Source organism: Branchiostoma lanceolatum, chromosome 8 (genome assembly GCF_035083965.1).
Source record: "Branchiostoma lanceolatum isolate klBraLanc5 chromosome 8, klBraLanc5.hap2, whole genome shotgun sequence".
Classification (NCBI taxonomy): domain Eukaryota; kingdom Metazoa; phylum Chordata; class Leptocardii; order Amphioxiformes; family Branchiostomatidae; genus Branchiostoma; species Branchiostoma lanceolatum.
This window is the reverse complement of record NC_089729.1, coordinates 7914198-7931552: the sequence shown is the minus strand read 5'-3', so window position 1 is coordinate 7931552 and position 17355 is coordinate 7914198. Positions and strand designations below refer to the sequence as shown.

General features: G+C 40.2%; 1 protein-coding gene across 4 annotated transcripts in view; it reads left to right on the top strand.

Annotated features, from left to right (window-relative positions):
* LOC136440043 (ras-related protein Rab-37-like) overlaps positions 1 to 17355 on the top strand; it is a 62629-nt gene that overhangs the window by 21379 nt on the left and 23895 nt on the right. Inside the window, exons 1-2 of one of the 4 annotated variants that reach the window (XM_066435812.1) lie at positions 4431 to 4460; positions 11228 to 11338. The exons of 1 other annotated variant lie outside the window; for it this stretch is intronic. In XM_066435812.1, coding sequence (XP_066291909.1) covers positions 4446 to 4460; positions 11228 to 11338 — 126 coding nt within the window. In that variant the 5' untranslated portion in view covers positions 4431 to 4445. Of the gene's footprint in view, positions 1 to 4430; positions 4461 to 7202; positions 7256 to 9397; positions 9647 to 11227; positions 11339 to 17355 lie in introns of those variants that run through there. 2 more of the 4 variants (XM_066435810.1, XM_066435809.1) reach the window with 2 other exon arrangements.

Below are 17355 nucleotides of genomic sequence, written 5' to 3'. Positions count from 1 at the left end.
CGCGAGGAATATCGTTCTTCGTTGTGGCTATGCCGTGTAGCATTCCCATCACTTGACGTCCATAAGATAAGAGTTAAAATCTTTCCCACACCTTTCGATGAAAGGGCGTTGCCCTTTTCTGTTTTCAATAGCCCTTGGGTCACACAGTTGTGCAAGCACTATAGCAAGTGGCTGGTGGTGTGTGTTCAACTACTATACTCTTTGAAGTTTCTGAGTTATAAGTAGAGAAGCCAATATGCTCAAAATTTCAAAGTCTTTGGTACGCACTCATCCCTAGTACCCTCTACAGCAACTATTGAAAGTCATTGATCAGAATTACGTAAACCTAACGTTTGTTTGCTTTAAAAGCAAGTTAGGTAGCGTGGACGCCAGACGTCAAATATGCTCTAGCTCTCCGTTTCAGCATATCTTCGTGAGCCCCGTTCTGAAAGACTATCCATTTTCTTACGTATACAATTTGTATTTTACTCTAAAACGTGAAGTTGTGAAATCGCAGATTTATTGGAAATCTTGTCTTCAATCCACATATGACGTAAAAATTAACACTTATCAGTGTCTTGTGAACTCGTCATTAGGCTCCACAGCACGTTATGGCTGTACATGTTAGAAACATTTGTACACGACGCTAGCAGGTTAAATAGGCACAATAAGATAACATAGGGATTATGAAGATGCCTAAACATTGGTTCGTTTCATATGCATATCGTGTCCATCTACTTTTGTGGTAGGGTATGTGCGTTTATCAAGGGTATGTTTTCGAACTGCATGTACATCACAAAATTAGTCCACGTATAGAAATACTCATGAAATATGGTTGATAATTATTACAACCACATTAAATAATTCGATATAGACGATTTTTGGTCGTTCTATGGATTTGAGTGACGTCACCATATCACGTGATATTCCTATAAAGCTGGACATTTGACATGGTTATCATGGATAATGATAAAGTAGAGGAATCAACCTTTTCAAAAAAGTAATTCGCCCTTTGTCCCTCTGTTTGGTACCAAATTGCTATTTTGATTGACCTGGCCCATGGACTACATTGGCCTGTCTCCGAAGGTGTCACGACATGAAATCTTCTCAGGGACACATGTCAAACCATTTACATGTTCGCGTGTCGAGTGGTTCACTGTCCTGTCAATCTTCATTGGCATGTCTCATTTGTGCAAACTTTCTGCCTTTACGCAGTTAATGGATGAAAAGCCTTATTGCACATTTTTGTCCAGCGACAGGCTTAGTACAGGCCACAAGAAGACATGTTTACAATCATACACATATTGGTACGGGTATTTTAGTCCGGCATATAGGTTCGGCTTCTTCTTGCTTCTTGGACATGGTGAAAATGGAGGATTGTACATGGATTTTGCTATAGTCGGATGAGGAATATCAATTTTTCAGGGCTACGTATACATCTAAAGTGAGGGAATTTAACTAGATAGGTTATCATATCTCTATCATTGATACACGTGTACTTAGTACAATCCACAATTAAGGGCGCTACATCTTCTACCGCATTTTGAGATACAAAAAGTTAATGTACTGTCCCCGCGCGCAAAGCAATATGCAGACGGTAACAGTAATGTACAGCCCCAAGGTATCTTGTCTATCTGACAAGTCAGATGCCTAAAAGGCGCCCCCGGCGCCATGGGTCCATCCAACACCGTGATTTCCCTCTGAACGACACCCTGTAGCCATTACCTGTCGTCTGATACGTCCGTCAATCACACAGATACAGACATTCTGTACCGGTAACCGCTCGTGGTTGTTTGAAAATGCGCACCTTTCACGGTGCGCGAATTTGCCGTCGATTTGCGCAGCTACTGCAGAACGAATGGACATTTTACAAGGCATTTCCAAACCATGGGGCTCGTAGATAACGAAACATTTGTCGGTGAATGCATGTCTTGGTTTACATCATTCTAGGTTGTCAGGGCTTGCCTTGGCCTGGTAATAGTGCTAATATTTTAATATTACATATAACGTTATGTTAGGATTTGACATTACAATGAATTTTGAATCCTTAAACGGAGTCAAGATTATATTCTGAATCCAATGGTAGAAGCCTGATGCAGCAAGGGTCTTTTAGTTTTTACACGTTAGAAACGTCGTTGAAAAGTAGGCAGAAACTGCATCAAATCGTCAGTCTGCAAATGGAACATTTACCTGTGGTACCGTGCTATTCAAATCACATCCATAAAGTACTACAATTGAATGCGTTTATATGATTTTGGGAAAGCAGAAAAAATGATTGTTGCCATGGCTTCATAACGTTTACATAATAGTATCTAGTAGCTTTTAATTGAAAAAGAGCAGCATAATTTCCTCTCCTATTTCTGGTGTTGATATTAGTCATGTTTCAACAGTTCGACAATTTGCTGTCCATGTGACACTTGTGACGTCACCCCTTCCCAACATCCACTCCGATTCTCCACCTCCCAAAAATCGTAATGCATCAGCATATCTTCTAAATCACCGGACCGAGAGTACTATAATGACGAGAATGATTTAAATCTTAGTTGATTGCCATCTGCTCCTGCTGTTTAAACCAGGGATTTGTAACACTTTCAGCCAGCTTTAATCTTCCAGTCCCAACTTCGTCCTGACGTCACTGGTTGACGTCACTGTCAAAATTGTAATGAGGCTGAAGAAAATATATTGTTGTTGTTCGAATATGTGAGTCAGGGCTTCGGGAGTAAGGAATAACCTATTTCTGTTTATTCTTTAACTGTAGTGTCGCGTCAATAACTGAAATCTCAGGCGCTGGCGATAATTTACATGTTTTTATGCTTCTATGTTCACCCTCTCCCTTCATCCTACCTAGCCTGACTAGCCGTTAACGTGGGTACAGAAGCCCATGAGAAATGAGAAGCTAAAGTCGCTCTATATGAGCACGATGTAAATCCGACAATACTATGTATTTTGTCAGTTGTATGTAGTTTTTTATACTCAAGGAAGATACGCTACTTACTTGTTACTTACTTGGTAGCTAATGGAGGAAATAGAGTATCCAAGTACTTAGTAACAACAACCGAATTTCTGATGCCATCCCTGTCCTTGGTGCTGAAATCTCTGCGTAACAACACCATTCCTGTCTATACATGTAGTCCTCACCACCATCTACATACTGATAAGACGCACTCAGTGACGTTACGGCTAAGCTTATCTATTCTTTTCATGTAAATAGTTCTGTGTTATCGCACGGTGGGATTAGTAGTCCCATTCCACCGCGCAGCTAACTCGTTCCTGAGGTATGTTCAGTCCCCGTGGATCGCCGTCTTTCGTCACGAGACTGAAGTAAACACTCCCGTAATGCTGTGCAGATTACTTGCCGTAATGAAAAACAGATGCATGGCATTTTCTTTCATTTCGAAAGATCGTTGATAACACACTTGTTACTCAGACCGCTTGACGCTATATGGATATAAGAAGCTGCAGTCATTTCAGGAATAAACTTGTATACATTTTTCATGACGCTTTCATCAATTTTCCAGATAACTTAATCCCTAGCAAGGTAGGCGTGGTGATGTCACGACCGCATCAAAACGCACGTGAGAACAGACAGCCATGTAGTGTTGCCATGGCAACCGACGTGATGGCTCCCAAGAGATCCTACTTTGTGGCTTATGTTCCTTACGTTAGCCTGAAAAGGGGTGATGAATATTTCAGTGACTAGACTTTTCTCTGGCAGCAAACAAACATCACAGACTCTACGGATCGGACCTGATTTTATAGGGCGTACACTTTCATTTGGAATCGTTGCATTGCAGTAAAGTTATCACGTTCGAGGCACGACTGTCCAGAGTGCGTGCACTTTTCGCGTCTCATGATGTATGGATTTCTTTGTAGTTCACATCTTGGACGTATTTCTCTTTCTTTCGCATCTCAAATCGAAAGTACTCGTAATTCTTAGCACCAAGTACATGTATTCAAAGTATTTGTTGTAAATATTCAAGAACCTAGCTGGCCATGTGCATATCTTTAGAATGAGAACGGCCTAAGTAAGAATACCTATCCATGCTACAGACAAAGGAAAAGTTACGTTTTGACTGGGAGTTGGCGATTTTTGTAAAGAGTGTTGAGTTAACAAAAATACAAACTCCGTCGGTATAGCTTTTCCCCCTTTTCTCTTACATGTAGGTCTTGCCATCCTTTTACGTTACGTGACCTCACTTCTCTTTGCCTCTTTCTTGAGGACCACGTCCCTGACAGATTTGCTCTTCAGGAGCGAATTTCTCACGTCCATGGAAAATGTCAACGATGTGCATCTCGGGCAACAGTCATTGTGAATAAATGTTCCATCAGCAAGTACGTGGTGTGAGGCATTCCATCTCCCCTCCCCGCACGCACGCTTCACATACTGATTATCCCGGAGCGACACAGCCCCTAATAGTAATAAGATGTTTTCGTGACACTCGCGGTCTCAGCTGAACAGACAGGATATGCGAGTCACAAGGGTAAGTCTTCTCCCTCGCCGTCATTATCTACCCGCGCCTTATCATCGCATTTCTGTTAATGTTCTTTTTTATGTAGATCGTCTTATTTGTGTCCCAACATAACATATGGTAGAGATGACCCGGCATGCCAACTTGATGATATCACTAGCTGTTGACACAATAACGGAAATCGTGACCCGAATGCGATGCCATGAGCGAGACTAATGAGTCAGTGTTTGTTTTAGCACGTGTTTACAGGTTGCTTCTTTCTGTGTGAGTATGGGGGGCGGGGGTATTTTCATTTGCACAAGGCTTGCAGCTTTTCCAAATTAAATCAGTACGTCCGCGATAGCTTCAACCCTACTGAAAAATTTAGAGGTGAAAAAAAAAGGAGCAGGCTTCCATTAGAATGACTGTCAGCAGTAATACAATACCTGATGATATCTATACCAACGCCACGCCACTCTGAGATGGGAGTAGCACGCCTAACATGGAATGGAAACACTACAAGGTCATAAAGGTGACGCGCAATATGTCATCGCTGAAGCTCCAAGTAGCCAGGGGCATCAGATAGCACACCGGGGAAAATTAACAATCAACAGCGTGTTCGTCACCATCGCAGCCGCTGTCAACGAAGCGCGAAAGTTTAACAAAAATGTTCTCCTGTATCCAAAGGGAAGCGAGCAGCAGCATTATGCCTTACGTGACAATGGGACATGTGAAACGTGTCGGTCGCATAGTGTCTCGGGGGAACGCCTCCCAAAATGACCAAGCTATGCAATGGCTGTGAAATGCAATTTCTGTCTGTGATCGACTTACCAAGCAGTTCAATAGCTAGCCACATCGCAAACCGAGAGTCATGAATGTACGAGTCACATGTATCTTTAAAAATCACATTGCCAATACATGGCCACGACGGTCGGACATCTGGCCACATCACTAACGAATTCTCCATTCCACTTCAGCGCCCTATTAACTGTGAAAGGGGACGAATGCCTTTTCAGAACAGAACCAGAGACGCCCGCTAATTGGGGATGGATTTTTAGGCGTCGCACAGGCGAGCTTTGAATAAACATGTACAATATTACTACATGTCATTTGTGGAACCTCGTCTTGGCCCTTTTCAACTGCACATGATTGGGCGCGGCTGAATTTCGAACGTAGTTTTTGTATAAATCTAACCGTCTTCGCTCATTTTGTGCGCGTTTAAAGAATTGCGCTCTTATTTCACTAGGAGCCCCGATTTGAGACGTACAAAAAAGCTGGAAATCGCACAATTCAAAAGCGTATGAAATAAACCTAGACGTAGGCAAAAACAAATTAGACTGCCTTATCACTTAAAAGATGTACGAAACGAGGGAGAGGAAGAACAAAACAACACCAAGCCATGTGTCTACTACATGTATCTCCGACGCCAGGAAGACACATGCCGAAAATACCACCGTGAATTTAGAGCCAACTATGGTCAACTTGTCACACCCCCCACCCCAAGTGGTATACTCCAGAAATTGGAGAGTGGCCTGTAATTAGATATGAAAAATTAGAGTTGCCAAAGGCACTAAGTGAGGAAAAATGAAGGTGACTTGGCAATTTCCGTCGTTTCGGCCCTTATTTTTTTCCAATTAACTCTCGCAGCTGCTTTCGACTGACCACTTCTTAACCAGTGTTACTGAACTACAACTCGGACAGTGTACATGGGTGCCTTAGTATCCATACGAATCTTATATAGGTTTGTCCAAAGTTTAGATTTTTTTAAAGAATAGGTAGTTTCAACATAATGTTTCGTCGCTATTTCTTATACCAGTTCGTATCTTTTCTGTAGAATTCGTACGAGTTTTAGAGCAATCTCATACCGATTCTGATATATATTCTAATTGAATTTGTCAAATTTCAGAACATTCGTATATGAATGCCTAGGCACCCCTATCCCCATGTGTTAGATAAAAAATAAAGCTTTCACCCGATTTACATATTTCTTAACGTGCTCATGTATCTTAGAAACCATTTACTGTTAAACATCAATTGTGTTGCACACATCATATTTTGTCCAGCCCACTTTTCGCGATTGACTCCCGTGTCAGTTGGACAATGAAGAAATATTGGCGTCATCAAGCGTTGCGATTTCTTTAGCTTTTAGAATGAAGAAGGGGTGGTTTAAATATCACCTCTGTAATGACATCGTGACTACAGACGCAGCCGCTTGATAATGTTCTTCTGGCATAAGTGGTACCGTGAATCATTACAGTAGGCTTGAAATGTAACTACACTGATGCTAACAAGGCTGTGTGCGTCAGAGTAATGACGGTTTGACGTCTATGCCACAGTATCGTATCTGCAAACAATGACAGAACAAACTTGTAACTTGTAACATTTTTGCGCGTTGGTAATTACAGATTATTGAGTTACCGAAATTGGATGTGTGTGATCTACGGCTTTATAAAGTGAATATAATCCATAGCATGATCATATATGATACACACAAAAAACACAGAACTTTTAAAGTGTACTTTTTACCAATGAAATTTGTTTGAACTATTAATTAAATTTTGGTCAACAAATGAGCGTTGAAACGGTCTGCACCTCAGTGGAAATATTAAAGTGTCTAGCCTTTTGCTGGAAAAAAGCCCGGCCCACACGACGGAACGGCATACTTGTGACATTTGTTGTTTCCCATGTCGGTGTTTGAGTAAGCATGAGATTGGGACTAGCTAATGACGTAATGCACACAGTTATGTAAACACAGTCCTCGTGGAGGGTTCGATCCGCTAAGTTTTCACATCGATCTGCTAGCATGGCATGCAATGCGTAAAAGGAGGGTGAGTACATACACTCAGGCAAACCACTTGTTCCGTCCGACATACAAAACACGGACGGATAGTTTTTACCCCTCCGTGTCTCATGTTTCTGTATCTTTATAGCCGGTATACCCGCCCTTCGTCTTAACACACCAGCTTCGCAGGTGCTCGGCGCAGCAGCAGCTAGTTATATTATAAACCGAACGACTTGTCACTCCCAACCTTTGCACATCTAACTGTAAGTGTTTAAAGCTATCTAGTGAGATCGCCTCTACTACACTTGGTGGCAACTAGTTCCACTCTAGGATGGTTCTGCTGTACTGTAGACGTCGTGTTTGAAACACCATAGAACCCCATTTTGTTTTATCTTTTAATTTCTTTTTTTAAATTTTGCTTTCGCACAGACAAGGACGACGTGGCACTGCACTCACTTTTTTATAAATTATATCAACAGTGCCACGTTCAAAGAGCAATAACCCATCTTAACCATTTTACACCTTGGTGAAGTGAGGAAAGTCGTGTAAAGTGCCTTTCCCAAGGGCACAACATCGGTGGCGTCAGGGGATTCGAACCCGGGACCGCTGGGTTATGGGCCGAGCACCCTGCTGTTACGCCATACGAACCCCCAGGGGCTGTTGACTCAGGTGATTAGACGTATTTCTGGAGCGGAGGACGTTTGTTTTGTGCTTATGTATAATGTACATTTGCGTTTGTGGATTTGTCCACATCCACACATATATCCATATGGTTGATGACCCTGTACAAATATTAAGGGGCAAACCAACAGAATTCGTGTGTGCAGTTCCATTTGTTGTTCTACTTTAGTGCTATTACCCGTTTAATTGCAAATCCCCCTACGATCATTTTTGTTCCGTCCCAAAATTTCTGCCCCCTCCCTCAGCACAGCTAAAAACCCTCACCATTCAGCATCGACACGGTCTGCGACCACAAGTCTTGCGTACGTCCCAAAACAACATTGCCCCTTCCCGCTCTGATACACAGTTAAGAGCCTAGCCGTGGCGACTGACGAAGGGTGTTTTTGCTTGATATTACATATACTATCCCTTAGTGTATGTAATATCAAGCAAAAACACCCTTCGTTAGTCGCCACGGCTATTAAGAGCCTGTCCTCAGTGCCTGGGATCACGGGATTCCATGAGTACTGGTTGCAGCTATGTAAAATCGCGGTACTGGATGTGTTTCAGTGTTGCCGAAAAACGTTCTTTCCTCCTGAGATATTCTCATGGCAGAAATCTGTTCTCAAAATCATCATCCTGTTTTAGTTGTGCTTAATTTTTAGGAGAAATCTTGAAAAGTGGACTTACGATCAGCAAAATGCAACACGGGGGTTAAAATAGTCCTATCTACAGCGAATATTTACTTTTACGATAATCTATCAGGCTAGAAAGTGATAAGAAAACAAAAATATCGAGATTCGAATTTTTGGTCAATGTTTAAGTTCTGCTTGTATGAAGATTCTTATCAATGTAACGTTACATTTCTGCTGAACAATGTGTTTCAAACTTGCCTTACTTTTACCGCGTAACCTTAAAAGATAAGAAAATGTTCTGCGTAGGCGCGACGCCATTGTTCGACATGACCCGAACACATGGGCCATAAAAATGTAAACAGTTTCTGTACACGCTACAAGCTGCTTTCTGGCGCGTAAGGCATCCGCAGGTGTGTTTAGTGACGTCAAAAATGTCAATGAAAGGTCGGCCATCTTGTGCACCATGACGTAGCGGTTATGCTGGCTCTGGAGTGGTTTACCATTATTCTGATGTCGAAGTTCGTACTTTCTTGATCTTTAACAATCCAAAATACTACTCGGTAAAACCAACCTCCTTGGTAAAACTTATCAAGACAGTGTAACAAGATGATTGTCATACCGAAACATACCTCCATGTATTGAACCGTGACGCGGAATAATACAGGCTTAACGGTATTTACATCAACTTACTTGTAGACTTTTTTGTAGTCAATTGTAAATATCACGAAATTAAACAAATTAAAGTAAACAATTAAATCGCGTAAAAAATTGTACTTTTTAGACCCAGAAGAGGTGCCGAATTACAACAGAAGCGTTGCACTTTAAATAACAGTGCAAAAACTGAGGAAAGAAAATCGAAGTCCGGTCTGCGCAGTACCCCAATACTCACCCTCCCTGCGGGCAGCTAGTTGTATCCGTGTGCAGCGGGACAGCGGGCCGACCAGACTTGGCGACCGGAATGGGTGGCGGCGCTTAAAGGCCCCGGTAGCAATCTCCATGCGTTCGGGGGGACTAGGATGTCCAAGGCGGGGAGTAAAAAGTCTTCTAAATCAGCAAAGCGACCCACGGCAAACGGAATTCCGATTCTGCCACGACAGGGCAGCCTACAGGGCGCCAGCGAGTTCTACGACTTCGCCTGTAAGGTCTGTGTTGAATGACTACACCGCCAACATTCTTCTTCTCTTTGTCAATCGATATAATTGCATTTCAGCTGCTATATTGAGTGTCTGACTCGCACTTGACCGTATTTTACTAGTGTTATGGTGTTCTTAACGACATTTGGCTTTGGGAGCATCTGACCTGCCGACATGTATTAAACGTCAGTGTAACGCCCATTTGTGTAGATCCTATCCCGCTCCTCTGTTGGCGGATGTTGGTTTGTATTCATGTCGAACGTCCGTCAACCTGTTTCAGGCGACACTTTACCTCAGGGAGTTGCCTCGGTAGGATGTTTACTTTACCCAGAGTAAAATTTCCGTCACCTGTTCAAAAACACAACTTTTTTTTCTCGTCTAGGGCTATTTCGGGATCAATGTCAAAAACAACATTTTGCTTTCACAAAACTTAATGTTGCGTTAAGCGGATGTTGACAACATAACTTCGCATCAAAGACTCGAAGTTGCTGTAGTATGCCATGTCACGGATCTTTGCTAACGACGTACGTTTGCCCTCCGTCCCGCCTTAATGAAAAACAATCCGGTTCTGTTGACGCTGTGGCAATCAAGCCACTCGACTGGCGGTGATCTCACGGTGCCGTGCCGCGTGACTGTGGCCCGGATAAGTGGCCATGGTGACCAGACCTTTTCGTTTGATCCTCCCGATTGTTATTCATGTTGTTCTCTCAAATCAGACCCAACACACCCGGATAGGTTTATTAGAAATATTTCAAAAATTCGCCAATGCGACTGTCACATGAAGACAAAAACCACGACCTTTTTTAATTAAAAGGAATCTATCTTTCATTCAACAGCTTTGTCATTCAACTTATTTACCGCATGATATTTTGATTCTCACATAGAGCAAATTTCGAGACATTGCAAAATTGAAATCAGAATTAGCCTTCGCAAATAAACCTGATCAGTACATTGATCAAAACTTAGGAATAGTCCAACATTTCTGACGCTCTCCTTGCTGCTTAAGACATTTTGACTATAGACAGAATTCTTTTTTCTTTTATTGACTCATCCAATCTGTCAGTGTTCTGCAGTAATGTGTATTGCAGAGACTAATCCCAGGCACTATTATGCATGTACATCACAATGACAATCAGAGCCTGTTATTGTTATGCTAATACATTGGAAAAATCCCATGATGTTTAAATTTTCATCCATATCTATTACCAGTAATATATCCCAATCAATATTTTTACCATTTAAGTGGAGTAAAATTTTATTGAGGAGGCAGAATTATTGAGGCAACATGTGGAATGTTATGATAACATGGTGGGAAAAATATTGGCGCATGAAAAATGTATTGCTTAACCACCATCATTAGTCTTCTTTTCATTTCTTAAACAGCTTTCAAAAGTAATGATCATCAAGACCGTTCAACTTCAGAAAAACTGAGATAACTATAAAGTATGAATCATTAGGTAATTGTTGCTGATACAAAAAAGGGTCTATGTGTCAATCCTTGCTTGATATGATTAATTTGGCGTTCGTGATTTGTGCATTTGGGACAGTTTTTCCCGTTATGCCTGAAAATTGTCTTGACGACTCGTGTAGGTGATGCTGATTGGTGACTCGGGAGTGGGGAAGACTTGCGTGCTGGTTCGCTTCAAGGATGGAGCTTTCCTCTCCGGATCCTTTATTTCTACGGTGGGGATCGACTTTCGGGTGAGCCAAGAGATGGTGCTTTCATGTATGGTGTACAAGGATATATATTAGTGTGTGGTGCCATACAAAAACCTAGAGTAACTGACAGAAATGCCATGTTTTAGGAGACAAGAAGCAAACTGCATACTATCTACCTTCACTTGGTACATATGGCCTGAACAGTCGATGCTCAGGTTTGTTTTCACCTTTACCGTACCAGTATAGCGCTAAGCAGTCAAGGGTACAAGGTTGATGCACAGTTATTGTTGCTGCATCATCGGAATTAAGAATGGTCAGTTATCAAAAGGAAAATAAAAAAAGTGCTAAGATAATCCTAACATGCCAGATTTCCCTGAAGTACTTTGAACCATAAATGTGGCTTAAGAAAATGCCTGTTATAAGAGTATGAGACAAATTTCCATATACAGTAGAGACCTTTATCAGCCATGTTGAATTAATGGTTATACATGAATTACTTTTAAGGGTTCTCCTACAGATGACTACTTCACATACAAAAGTGCAGTGTGATAACATGCTGTGGTTAGACTGATAAAAGCAACTTTTATTCCTACTCAAGAGAAATAAAAGTGGTATAGCCAGACCTCATTATTAATCAAACCTATTAGATTCGACTTCAATAAATAGCAGGGGATGACCATGTGATTTTTATCAAGGGCATATGAAGGAATTCTGAACTGGGGAAGGTAGCAGACATAGATGTTACTGATGTAAGAGGCTCTAGCAAGAGAGTTGCATAGTGTTCCTAGACCCCTTTCTGCTTCGAAAGGGTAATCTGTAATAGAATGTCACCACGTATGAAACATCTCTATAGAGTAAAGTGATACTGACTGTGTAGACTTTGAAATGCATGGTTATTTTTCTATAGATATTGTGCAATTGTAGGAAAGAGGGCAGGTGGTTGTTCCATTGGCTGAAAGCAAATGAAAAACATGCAGCTGCCACCTGGGGCCTCCTTGAGTTAACACAAAAGCCCTGAAGCATGAAATGAGCTAAACCTACATGTAGATTAGGTTTATGGCCTAAATAGCAAGATATGGGAGGCAAAACCATGTCTTTAACAGCCCTGAAAATCAGAAGCGATAGTCAACAGTAAAGTGGGATGTATGGATTGTATATTCCAAACTTCACAGATACACGATCTTGTTTGCATCTAAATTGATGTCAAATCCTGTAATGTTGGATAATGTTTCATGATTACCTAATCATGGTAGATGATAGTTATTCTATCAACTTATCTCAAATTTTGGTGGCCTATATCTTGAATCCATATGATTCTACTTTATTTCTGTGGTGTGTGCAAATGGGGGTGTTTCGGTAAAGGTAGGATCAGAATATGAAAAATAGCAAATTGTATTTTGAATATTCCCTTTTGACATGTGTGTAATACACCAGCTTGATATACACATCGCAATAGTTGCTATGATTATTTGTCATACCAAAGCTATGTCCTTTAGGAACTGTTTGTCTGTCAAAGAAGCCTACTGTGTCCCAGGGCATAGTGAATTTACCAAGAAAAGGACCTGGTGCTTTGTTTTCCAAGAAAAAGTGCTTTGTTGTCTAGTAGCTGTTGACTGTAACAGTACACTTCATATTGCACAAGGGTATCAGTTGCAGGCCACACTTGGTCTTCGATATCATCATGATTTATGTTTGCAAATCCCTTTTAATGAATTATGCATGGTATAAGAATGTCAAGGAGTTCCAACTGTAATACCTGATGCTGAGATCTAAGCCTTTGATCCCAGTCATTCCTGGTTTGTCCCCAGACAGAACTCCAGGCATGCAAAACCATAGACGTTCCTACCATTATTCATTCTGAGCAACAATTTCAATAAAGTACAGGTCGATCCAGCAGTTCTTTTCTAAATGGATCACTTTTTTCAAACATTCTCCATAAAAGAGTGCAACCATCAAGCCTTTACCACTGAGTATCAGTATAACTAACAATGTCTATTGGATCATTGCTTTATCTTTTATTGGGTGTTGATGTCTAGATAGCCATTGTGTCATATTTCAATTATTTTACCAATTTTGTCAAGTCCTAATGCACTGTTGGAAGGTGATCAAATTTTTATTGATATTGAACTTGCTATCAAAAGTCCTATCCTGCATCTTTCCAGCTGAGGAATAGATCTGAGAAATAGAAGAGGGCACCATCATTCTTGGACTATGTTATAAATGCACCATCAACTTAAATTTGGTGCATGCTGGCTCATACAGAGAGCCTCTGATATCCATCAAACATTTGACATCTGGGTCATTTTCTTGGTAAAGGATGTAACGTTGCTGAAAATAGACATATTTCTTCAAACTCTCCAGGATATGGACGTGTGTATGAAATTATAGACCCGGATTTCAGCACCAAGGACAGCGTATATTGAGCCCAACTAAATTATTCATATAGATAGACTGTACATTTATCTAGTCATATCTAGATTGAAGGGTATAAGCACTGTTATCAGACAAAGAAACTCAATATGGAAGTCCTGGAAACAAAGCTGTAATCTGCCCTGTGCATAAAGCTCTTACAAACAACTCTAACAAATGACATTTCTAACACAAGCTATGGAAGCAAAGTGGTCATTCTTGACTTTCTTCATTCAAAACCTGTCAGAAGGAATGAGGTGTTGCAATCCAAAACATGATAGGTTGCATCCTTGCATCATAAGCTCTGGTGTTTTAGCCTTAAACGTTGCATTTTAATCATGATTATCCATTCAAGGCTACCTGTATCATACAGTTTAACATCTTGTCTCCTTTTTTGTCCAGTTTATCATTTTTGCCCTTCCACAACGTCCTTTGCAGAGGGAAAAGTGCAATTGTATGTATCCAGAACAGCATAAGGTCAATCCTTTGAGCAAAAAGCACACCAGCATGTGCATTGTCAGACTCTATCAGGTGACAACAGCTGCTACTGGTGTCATTGTTTCTACATTCAGACTCTGCACTGAGATTCTTTCATGCATTATTTTCATGCATTCGGGTCCCCCTAATTTTGTGTCTTTCCATGAAAACTTGTTTTGAATTATTCATCAACTCAGGATGCTTCCTCAGAGCCATCTATTCTGAAAGTGCCAGAATTGACAATGACCTACTTGTATTCCTTAGGGGATAAAGGGTCGAAAATCGTTCAATGTACATGTGTTAATGCATAAGGCATCTAAAAAAGGCACTTTTCACTGACACTACTGATTGAAAGAATGCAGATATGTGCATACACATGTATCTTTAGAAGACGTTTATTTGATATTTTGATTGCTTTACTGTCTTATTGGTCCAATAATTTTTGACTTTTTTTTACTTCAGTTCTTGTTGCATACTATCAATCAATGATATGAAATAGAATGCTGTGCAACAAAAATGGGCATCCTATATTTTGGGTCTTAGTGAAATTTTATACCAGTTACATAATGAAAGCTCATCTGTGTTGGTAGTTATAAACATGATACAGAGCTACTTTGTTCCAACAAAAAAGCTATCATATCATATTTTTGAATGTCCTATTGCAATGTTCTTCAGAATTTTCTATCTTGATTTCAAGAATTGTTGTACATTTTCTCTCATATTTTCATGCATATTTTGATATAATAGTTCCAGAATTTTTTAATCCTAAGGTCAGAGATGAACACGATATTTACATTTGTATGGTATCAATCAAATCTTTAATTTGTAAGGAATTAATATCTGCATTTCTGGCAAGCCCAAAGTTGTAAAAAAATCTGATATGGAAAATTTACCAAATAGATGTTATATACCTAGGCACAGGTTTGGCCATTAAGTGTATTTGACAAATGCCATGTTTATTCAGTACTTAGCCTGATATGTCATAAGATAAGCAAGTTTCCATATGCTTAGCAACCTACGTATGTTTGATGCACTCAGAGCCTTTAAAAGTGTATCAATTAATCTTTTTGACCTTGCATTTTGTTAGAACTTTCAATCCTAACACAATATATATTCTCAGTGGTAGAAATACTTTTTTTCAGTGTTCTGCAATATTGCAGAATGTCAATATTTTTTTCTGCAATTTGAAAATATTTTCTGCAAATACACAAGACACCTTCTCAACTTGATAATGCCTATATATACTTATATTTACATCATATCTAGCTTTGCAACATTGCTGTTATTCTTTATTCTCACTCTATCTTTAATTTTTACTAGCAAAATTTGAAACAGGAATAACATACATGTGCGTGAAAAATATTCAACTGAATAGCGAAAATTGCAACAGCAAAAGCGTATCTATTCAATATTAAAATAATGAAAAATTCAAAATAAAGAAACCTCATGCAAACCTTGCCCTCTGCGTAATTTTATTTTTTATAAATTTGAAAAATTGCGATCGGTTTTAAACATCGGACTCCGAGTTCGAACAATCGGCCCTCAAGACGGCCCGGGGATGTTATTGTTTTTCACGTGGGCGCCCCTCCCCACTGTCTCGGCACAGGAAGAAATGTCCCGCCTTCTCCACGCAAGGCGGTGCTCTAGATCTATCTGAGTAGTTCTCAACTTCATCGCTGCCATCTGGGCTTGAAGGACCACGGACTTATGTAGCAGCCACCGTTTCGTTCCTTCTGTCATCGCGCCCATGTCCCGAGTTCAGGCCCCGAAGAAATCGCGTGCTTGCGACATACTAGAAACATCCGGGAATTCTTTTCCCGACTTTTGCCGACCTCGAGATCGTGACCTTGGAGATTAGCGAGGGTTGACGGAAATGCACGAATTTGACATTTTCTCACATGATTCGTCTCCGAAGTTATCACTGAAAGGGTCGAAACCCCCCGAAAAAACTGACCTCAAGTAGCACCAGGCAGTCGGAACGCACCGAAACGCCGCCATCTTGCGCGGCGGTGTGGGTTTCAGTTTATATCTACAGCGCCGCTAGTAAGTCTATATAAATTATAATCTCCTGAATTGAGAGCCATTGAATCCCGAGTCTGATTTTTTTTCTTCTGCAAAATTGCAGATTGTTTAATTTTTCTTCTGCAATCTTGAAAATCTTTATGCATTTTGCAGATTGCAGACGGGTATTTCGAACGCTGTATTCTACATGTAGCTACCAAAGTACCAGAATTAACCATAGTTGTTTACACTTTTGTGGTGCTTACATTCTAAGTATTAAGGCAGCTGACACAGGCCTGACGATACTAATTAATAATGATTGTTTTCGTTGGAAAACAAGTCTGAGTTGCCAATGTAGCTTTAAGTCAGGATGGTGTATTTTGCATTCTTACTGTTTCTGTCATAGAAATGCACCCAGACACATTTATACATGTAATTACTAGGATTTTGAAGAGATAAGATGTTATTTACACTTCACTCCAGTTTCCATATGGCTCCAGTCCGAAGATTTGAGGTTCAATTAAATCTGGTTTGAAATATTGGTTTAGATTTTATATCATGTGTCTTCTAAAGTGCAGTATCCACTTATCAATCTAAAATTACGGGGTATGCAGCTGTCGTAACACAGTGTGAATGTAACAGCATGAATTTGTCAATGTCAAAACTAGCTGTAATGTTTGACATTTTGAAATCTAGAATTTAACCTTTAGCGTACTAAGTTAGTCATTTGGCACCAGGTTTGTATTGATTATGGTGTTAGGCAACAAGTATACGGTTAAATAGCCATTATAGCTATTTTTCAGGCTTCAGGTTGGCTCCTTCATGATTACATCCTATACTGCCTACACCTATGCAGCGTACATGTAGAAATATGAATCAAGATGACATATGGAGGCGTACAAGAGATAAAACATGACAAATAGCCCTTCTTGTAAGAAGTAATAGCAACAGTGTGATAGTGACCAATCTATAATTAGTGCAACATGACTAATTATGAGAACTGTGATGTGCATAATTATTTCTAAACCTTCAGTTTGTTTCATTATTACTAATTTCTTCACTAAATGTACATAAGCAGGGAGAGCACAACTGAATTGAGTACAATTTGTTACATTGTTCATTAAAATACATCAATGAACAAAGACAAAACTTAACATTGCCCTATGCATGAA